General features: G+C 39.8%; 1 protein-coding gene and 1 pseudogene across 1 annotated transcript; both read right to left on the reverse strand.

Annotated features, from left to right (window-relative positions):
• Nucleotides 1-1,789: 1,789 nt before the first annotated feature.
• LOC136510596 (uncharacterized) lies at nt 1,790-2,869 on the reverse strand. The gene has a single exon (XM_066504998.1). It carries the CDS (start codon nt 2,867-2,869, stop codon nt 1,790-1,792), a length of 1,080 nt encoding a protein of 359 aa, XP_066361095.1.
• Nucleotides 2,870-4,423: 1,554 nt separating this feature from the next.
• Nucleotides 4,424-7,383, reverse strand: LOC136510597 (uncharacterized; annotated as a pseudogene).
• Nucleotides 7,384-9,731: the final 2,348 nt, after the last annotated feature.

Here is a 9,731-nt window from a genome sequence, read left to right on the forward strand (position 1 = left end):
GCTTTGGAACCTGATGAGAGGCCGAGGACCCAGAAGCAGTTGCCATCTACTCTCTATACTCATTTTTAATATAATATAAATTTCTCATTTTATAAACAAATAAAATTAAAAAAAACTCTAAAATTCTCTATATCTCTAAACCATGAAGTGTGCTATGCATGCTAGAAATGAAAGCTGAATACTAGTTTTGAATAACTACTTTAACCTTCCTTCATCTAAATATGTAAACTTTAAAGTGATTTTGAGCTTAAATGGCTTACAAATAAAAAAATCAACCATAAAAAACCACATATATCTAGTCCACAAAATGAGATATGCTACTGATGAAACATGATAGTATAAAGTTGGTAACCTTTAGAACCGAAGAATCGATGGAGGAATCGAAGAAATCTTATGATTACCGACGATGAGGAAGAAGAGAGGCCGGCGATGAAGCAAGAACACTGAGGTCGAAGTGGCTCAAGCTCGGGGAGGAAGAAGGGGTATATAGGAGGAGACCTTTAGTCCCGGTTAGAGACACCAACCGGGACTAAAGGTCCCTTTCTAGTCCCGGATGGAGCCTCCAGTCGGGAGTAGACTTTTACTCCCAGTTGGAGAGACCAACCGGGAGTAAAAGTTAACCTTTAGTCCCGGTTGATAGCTCCAACCGGGACTAAAGGTCCCCTGCAGCAAAAGCCAGTCATAGTAGCCATTAGGGCAGGGACTAAACATCAACATCAATTGTTGCATCACTTCATGCCTACGATACATGAAAGATAAGCTTGGACTTCTTCAAGAATCAAGTACTACAGAAAGATAATCATAACAAGTTTGTGTTTTACAATACATGTTTTATAATCTATTCTATAATTAAGAATCTAATCTCTCAATAGTTCGACTAAGAGAACGTGCTTTGCACAAATACCAAGCTACTAGTTGGTCACCAATCAAAGATGATCCAGAAGATTTTCTAGTCCAAGATGTGATGTCTAACTTCTTGCAGCTGAAGCATGCAGATGGCTGAAGCTATAGTTAGAAGTATCCTGCATATAAGTTGTTTGTTAATTTTTAAAGTTAAAGTACCATTGATATCCTAAAAAAATATGTATCAACATGTGATGCATTACCTCTTTTATGGAGTTAGAACCTCTTTATATATGATATTCTTTGTGAATATATCCTTTGTCGCTTTCTTCTTTCCATTCCCTTTCTCTTTCCCCTTGTTCACGTCCTTCTCAGCAGCTGGCATGGCTAGGATCCTAATGTTTGATCTTGCCGTAGCTCTTGATAGCGCCACATACAATTGGCTGTGCGAGAACACTGGTTTCAACAAGTATACCCCGACATTAGGGATAGTCTGCCCCTACAACTTGTTAATGGTCATCGCGAAGCTGAGCCATATAGGGAACTGCTTTCGCTTAAATTGGAAAGGGAACATCTCATCGTTCGACGGGCATAAGGGTATACAAGGCAGAAAAACCCACTTTACAGTGTGCTGTCCCAACATAATTTCCACGTCTATGGTATTCTTTTGAAACCCCCGTATGATAAGCATGGTACCATTACAAAGTTCGTTCGCTAGGGTCAATGTTCCTAAGCAATATGATCCGGACAACCAATCTTTAGCTTCAATACATATGGAGGTAGACAATTGGGTGTCAAAGTGTTAAGGAATTCCTTAGGGTAGTAATTGTGCGGATCATCCACCGCGCAATCAAAACTAAGGTACACCATCTCTTTCTCATGGAAATGACCTATCATCTTCATATTAATCATATCAACCCTAGTCGTTCCACGTAGATAAGATTGCTCAAGAGGTGATATAATCTTTGCTTGACATATTCGCATTGAGGTTAGGGAATATGTAGTCAATTAGAGTATCAAGGTCACTATCTTCCCCGGTGTGCGATACACATATATCATGAGGAAGACAGATTTCATCATCAATAGTTGCCTCCTCAGATCCTCCACCGACGCGCAACAAGTATTCTGCAAACCACGGGTCGCTCTTTGCCCTCATATTGCACACCAGTTTTAGGTGTCGCATGGAATCACAAAGGTACGACATACATAGTGAGGCACCGACCACCTGAGCGCTCGACCCTCTCCAAACAACAGGAAGAACCTGTCTGAAATCTCCACCGAACATCACGGTCTTCCCCCCGAACGACAGCTCTGGTCGGTCCATTATATCATGGAGACTATTGTCCAGCGCCTCGACGGACTGCCTCTTTATCATGCTAGCCTCATCCCAAATAATGAGAGATGATGCTTGAAGCAGCTTGGCAGTACCACTCTGTTTCATGAAGGTATAAAAGGCCCCATTATCAATAGTGAGGGGAATCTTGAAGTGCGAGTGGGCGGTTCTACCACCAGGCATTATTGAGGCTGTGACACCAGATGTAGCTATTGCCACAGTAATCTTTTTATGACTACGTATAGTAGCGAGAAGTGCTCTATACAGATAAGTCTTTTCGGTCCCACCAGGACCATCCACAAAGAAGAGACCCCCATCCTCGTTATCAACCGAGGACATGATCTCATCATATGTAGCCCGTTGCTCCTTGTTAAGGGTGTCTAATAAAACCACATCATCCTCATTAGCCTCAATGCTAGCCTCCTCAAAAATCTCTCTAGGAATATCACGAAGAGGCATCATATGTGTCATCGATATCAGGAGTGGGTACATCTTTATATCCTTCTGTATTGATTGTAGCAATTTTTGAATATCCATGAGGACCATATGCTCCACCATGAAGGTGGATTGATTATTGCGCATGTAGTCCTCTGACATTGCTTCCTTGTGTTTCTCCCATAGTCTAAACACATCACTGGGCTCACAAAATACCAATATTGTTGCAAAGAGCCTTCGCAGCGCATATGGCATCATCCACCCTGGTTGCCTCAGCTGAGACTCTCGTTCAACGTGTTGTCCTCTTCGATTAAGCCTCCTCTTTCTGTAGCTTCACGGAAGGTTGGTAGGATTTTGCCATCCATGGTCCTTAGACACTCAAAGGAGGTTACACCTGCCACGTGGTTCAAGAGAACCCTAAGATAGTAACGCTCCCCCCTCGGCTGGATTGGCAGACACTGATTCTTCCAATCTATCGTAATGTATCATGACGTACCCTATTTTGCCAAACTTTGCCCTGTGCTTGCCACATATAGAACTCAGGAAAGTCCCGATACAATATACCTCGAGCTATTTCATCTGTCCTATTCTTCTCGAAGTATGTTGTAAGCATTGACTTGTCAGCACCTATATGATCAAGCACTCATCGAATCCCCTGGCATCGATGAAATGACACCATGTGCATGTCTAGAAGATGTAGTTGTAAGGACAAAACAGAAGGGTACCTATCACTCAAATCAAACTCGTATATCCTTGACAAGGCTTCTAGGGGGTTACTCATCTAGCATCTCTGTACTGCTTGATCTCATCAACATTCCTTTCACTATCCTTCTTGTCAACCTCTCTCATAGCCACAGACGCCCGATCATGACCATTGTAAATGTACTTAAATAGATACTTGACTGCCTTGATGCCCCCACATGCCTCAACATTGATGTGGCAGTTGAATAGACGGAGGAGATATGGGTTATAAGGCACTGACCCATCTGTTGTCAAGCTCGTATCTGTGAACTTTTTCTTTTCAGCCATCTTCACGCTGTCTGTAAACTGGATATGAATCCTTGCCTTGTACTGTGACATCGTAGAAAGGTCTAGGGTAATGGTTCTTGTAGGAATCATGACCCTTTGTGCATGGACAATCGTAATTAAGCACTCCGCAAGGGCCATGCATCATATGTTTGGTAACCATCTTATACAAGACTAGGTACTTCTTGTTCGGGAGCTCAACTAAGATGAGGCAATCATACTACTCTAGACACATGATCTTGTACTTCCTATCCATGATTAGCAAAAAATGTGCATGCGGCAGACCCCTCTTCTAGAACTCCACAACATAAACATGTGCCCTGCACCTTTCCAAGGATATCCTTTTTTAGTAGTCTATCCTTCAGCTCTTGTAGTTTTGCTCTAAAGACCCGAACAACAAGATCTGAATGATCTTGTGGTGTCTGGCCAGGGTAGAGTTCACACTTGATCTCATCCTAGTTTGGGTTACATGTCATAGTCAGGAAGATGTCTAGTTTACCAAACCTCCATACCAGAGCCATGGCATCCATGTACCGACGCCTCATGTCACATGGGCCTCCAATAAATGATGAAGGCATCACTGTCTGTTTTCCAACAGCTTCTGCTCTACCTTCACCGGCATGTAGGCTATCATCAAATCCTTGGTAGAGGTCGGCCCTAATATCATCTTGATGGTTGTGTATATAATCTAATCAAGAACTCTCAATCTTGATGTACGTGTCGACTGCAAACTACTAGAATAGATGCTTGCTGTATAGTATGGGGTTAAATATTCCTTAGACGCATCTAAAACTTGTAGCAGTAGTAGTCACGCACAGACACGCATAGTCTACCAGGGGAGTCTACAAAAAATAGCCATGAATTAGAGTTGTTTGTAGAATAACCACTGAGGTACATGGATGCGAAGTATTTAAATAAGAAGAATAACAAACCTATTTCTTCTTTTGACCCACTACAAGCCTTCTATAGGGCACGATACTTGATGACTTCTTTCATACTAACTCCTTTCTTCAGAATATTCATGTGCCACCCAAGCTCACCCTTAGGGAAGAATAGAGGGTATGAAAGAGCATCGTAACATCCATGATATGAGCGGATGTCGTGTCTGCTTCTATCTTTCCCATGTAGGACAACACTATTCTAGAACTGACCAAGGAGTTTGCTTCCCTCGATCCAAACAGCAGCCACCTCTAAAGTTGATGGTACATTGTATGTTCTCTAGTCCAACCTCTGGTCAAGGTTTAGTGTGACATGATAGCCCTCGAGGTGGTCAACCTAGCCCACACTCCTAAGATGTTGTGAGTATGGGTTGTCACGAAGGATGGCCACAAGCCTCTTAATGACTTCTTTGTCTTTTTGGCACTTCTCTTCATGACATCGTCGATAGTGGTGCTCAAGGCTTAGATCATCATCGTAGAAGTAAAGCTCAAGATGTCTTGGCTCCTTACCCTCTTCTCTACCAAATGACCTTATGTTGTGATAGATTTGGCCATGTGCATGAAAGGTGTATATGCTACTATTCTTCCAGCTTGCAGTAGCGCTATCGAGGCGACAATATAGAGAAGTGAAAGAGAAATGGCCATTGAAAAAACTAATATTGTTATGAAAGTGCCTAGCATCTGTGTCATTACTTGACCAAAGCCTCATAAGCTCATTAGGTACGTTCAGTTCATTGAGCTCGACCTTTCTGTCGCGACAACAAAACCCACGTGGTTCATGCTCAAACCTTTTCGCATCGCAGTGCTCGCAATTTGCAACAGGTTTTAACATATGGGTATCTGTAGGTATGTTACTATACACCTCATCGTATCGATCAGGTACTTTAGGGACAGAAGTCATGTCTTCCTCAAGGTCATTGTCTTGGACATCATCATCATCTTCCTCTTCTGAAATAACATTTAAGCCGTAATAGTTTAGATAAAGTAGTGGAATATTTGATTTATATTTGGTCTTTCATACAAATACCTTGCCCGGCAAATATGTATCCCTCATCCTCTTCCTCATCCTAGTTCAAATATATCTCCCTCATCATCATCTATGGTCGTCAAAGATACATGAGTTAGTATAACTATGGGTAAAAATAAACAAAGGAGTTCAAATAGTTTATAGAATGTTACAAAATAGTGTAAATTACCACTATCATCAAATAGTGGTATCATTGGTGCATCTGATGCAGGTTGAGGGCTAGGCCCTGTCCTTTTTGATAATCATGTAATGACCATGGTTGAGTTAGGTATAATATGGTATACAATATAGGTCACCTAAATAGGGTCATGAGGCATTAGTATTTACCGTTGTTGGTCAGGACTGATTGAGGCAAGGGTGCGTTATCATTCGGGTATTCTTCAGCCATGCATTCATAATCATCAAACATTGGTTCCGTTGGTGTGGATGATGTAGCCTGAATGTTGGGTCCTGCCCTTTCTATTAATCACGGAATTACCATGGATCGGTTAGGTATAATATGGTATATATATGTCCCCTAAATGGGATAATGAAGCATCAATATATACCGTTGTTGGTCATGACTAATTGTGGCAAGGGTGCTGTTAGCACCCACTTGGTCTTCAGCCATGCAGTCACCATCTTTATTAGATGCCCTTGTGTTTGAACCAATGCGACGCTCAAACATTGTGTTATGACGCGTGAACAACGCATGTCTTTGTCCAGATGGAACATGTGATCTTTTTGTCATATGGCCAGACTAGTAACTCATCACATCCTTCATCATCGACCTCCTCATGAGGTGGAGGAATATAAAGAGGTGTTGCTCTGGACTCCGGGATAAACTAATCATTGGATTTCGCCGTGTATCCATTAGCTCCCGATGCTCCCACGGTGGGGCACACAGGCTCAGGAATATATAACGGATTCTCCATGGCAATAGACTCTAGGTGTAGCGTGTGCTTCCGTATCTCTCTAAATTTGTTGTCAGCTATTTTCAAGGCCTCCTTATGCTTGGGTTCACTATTATGCAACCTTTGACGCTCACGCCTTACTTGCCTCTGATCAGGCGTCATATTTTTATAGCGCTCCCTATCATATAATTTTTTTGACTCATTTCTCTTAGGGTGGTTCATGGTGTTAGCAGAATCAGATGTAGCTACATAATAACATATTAGCATTATATTAGGAAATATAGACAGCGACATCTTACTTATATTTACAAAACATCTATTAGAATGCAACAACACCATAATCATGGAGGAACTTTATAGAAAAATAGTACCTAGGTTCTCTTTATCAATCTACATGGGTTGATAGGAATCGTTCCTATGCAACCAATTACTATTTCATCGTTATTTGTGTCTTCATTGTCTAATACAACTCCATCAGCTACAAGATAATTATTACACAATAAATAAGAGCCAAAGAATAATACACATTGATTGGATTAAATTTGATTGTTATGTCACCTCTCGATCCACCAGTGAGGGTAGTTTCTTGTTTTTTTATTTGATATTTTTCACGGCATTTCCTATTTATTTCATTCTTTTGTTCCGCATACCGTGCTCTTTCCCTTTCTCGTTTGCATTGCTTAGCATCGTCAGCTTGTGTCTGTGAATTGGATACACTCTCACAACCTGGTCCATTATAGGTATCATGGATCAATACATAATGAATGCAAATTATTATTGGTCTAAAGTAAATTCATATCCATATGTACATCAGCAGTTACTTGAATTGGTGGTGTTTGTCAAGTTTCCTAATGAAGTGCGACCATCGTTATTTTCCACTAGATCCATGTAGAAGATATTGGCTAAAAAAGTTTATAAAGAAGATATAGGTTAGCCTAAATAAGTTCACACAAACCTGTAGCAGCACATAAGCCGAACGAGGAAAGATACAAAAAAAACATGTGCTGAACACGTCAATATTGTTGTAATACTCCTCCAATCTTCAAAGATAAGTGAGACCATAGAATATCTGTCCTTTTATTTTGCATAAAGAAAAATCAGTAGGTATCATGTTTTTTGTTCTTGTATAAAGAGTACCTTATGGGAAGGACACAACTCGCTACTTGTTATCTCCTCAAAAAATTAGGAGGGATTGATTTACCTAGTCTAATTAATAAATTTATCTAAGATGAAAGAGGTGACAATATCATGCTTCCTTCTATCTAAATGCCCGTGCGTTACAACAGAAAAATATAATACTATGATAACATATGTACGAGCATGTGTTCTACTGTTACATAAAAAAGATATTGCAACGTGATGTTTATAGAACATTAATATTACATATATCTTCAAGAAAGATAGATAATTAAAATAGTTCGACCAAGAGAGCGTGCTTTGCACAGACACCAAACTACAGTGGGTCACCAATCAAAAAATGGTCCATAAAATTTTCAAGTCTAAGATGCGGTGTTTTACTTCTTACCGCTGAAGCTCCTTCAGCTAATACCCACCATAACACAAACAACAAAAGAAATCCCATAAGAAAAAACAATGATTTATAGGTGTAGCTCTTTGGGCTAATATATTGCCTGCCCATGGATAGTAATGAACCAACGACGGGTAGAATAGACCCTCTCGTCCACCACTTACATAAATAGCTTGCAAAAAATATCTGAATGTGTGAGCCTACATTGTACATGTTAATTCAATCCAAGGTTATACAATTTAACTAAATCTGATGATAATGGCTTCTAGTTAATAATAATACTGAGAAGTACAAAGTCAAACTGATATGCAAGTTACAAAAGCAAGTTATAGTTTGCCAAACTTGGATGTCAAATTGATATGGCAAGTTATAGAAGCTCTCGACATGGGAATATCAGCTCACTCTGTGCAGTTGTTAATTTTTAATCATCCAAAGATCAAGTTAAAATCTGAGGTATAAATTGGACAGCTACCCAGTTTATGTGCTCCTTCATAAACAAAAAGGAACATGTCAAATTAATATTCTTGATTAGCTATCATATTATTGTTCATATCATAAAAAAGTGGTCATTAGCCTTCACACACAAAACTACAAGACAATCACTCTAACCATGTTTGGGCTCACAGCACAATTACCATACATGAACAAGAAACTAAAGAAAATAGCAAGGGCGTGAAAATTAAAGCACATGATAAGCAGTATTCAATTAAATAGGAGATGCAATCAAGCAATATTAGGCAAGTAGATGGACTATCAATGGTATTAATTGCCTAATATATGGATTTTTCAATGGCAAAAGAATTATTGATTCACTTAAACCCGTACTCTGCAGATATATATGGTTTTAAAGTAGCCCAGTTAGCTTCAGGTTCAGTCTTTTTTTAGCTATTTGTTTTTCAGTTTGTTATTCAATTTGTTTTTTTTTTGTTTTTCAGTTTGTTATTCAATTTGTTTTTCAGATTCCTGACTGCATATTTAGAGATGACTGAAACCTAAAGTTGTCAACATAATTAGTTCAGAGACTTATCTGCATATTTAGTTCTAAGTTCGGCAATCATGTTTGCAGGTTCTAGCAACAAGAAAAGAAAGTTCTATCCTGATGATCTAAAGATCGCTATTTACCTACAATTGTTAGCAAAAACATATCCTCCTATTCTTCGCCGTGGAGTACTATGTAACACCTGAATCAACAACCTCAATCTAATGACACATTACCATGTGTGACCATATGAACTACTACATGATCTAACTATCAACCAAAGCAGAGCAAGCAGGCCCCATTAACATGACATTGCTTTTCTCTGGTTGGACATCAGGTTCACCATCAAACTCACCAAATTTGCTTATTTCTGAATTTTATTTGTATGAACTCTAATATGATTTTTCAACAATTACCAATTTATTGATGCCGTAATGTTTAAACCCAAAACATCATATAAAATTTTCGAAGATGAGTATCACATGCGTATTGGCATTGATACCTTGTAATGGGTTGAAGCACACACACAAATACCCCAAATTAAGTGCATTATGTCAGTATCTCAAATTTAGGTGCATTATAGTCAGGCCACGCCGCAACACCAGCAGCTTGCCATCTTGTGGCAGTGCCGCAGCAGGTCAACCATCGTGCAGCTCCAATAACTTGTAAAGCAGGAGAAGGGTGAGGGGATCCCAGTTCCCAGAAGAAGGTGACTCACCTGGTCGAGAT

This window comes from Miscanthus floridulus, chromosome 16, assembly GCF_019320115.1.
Source record: "Miscanthus floridulus cultivar M001 chromosome 16, ASM1932011v1, whole genome shotgun sequence".
Taxonomy (NCBI): Eukaryota; Viridiplantae; Streptophyta; class Magnoliopsida; order Poales; family Poaceae; genus Miscanthus; species Miscanthus floridulus.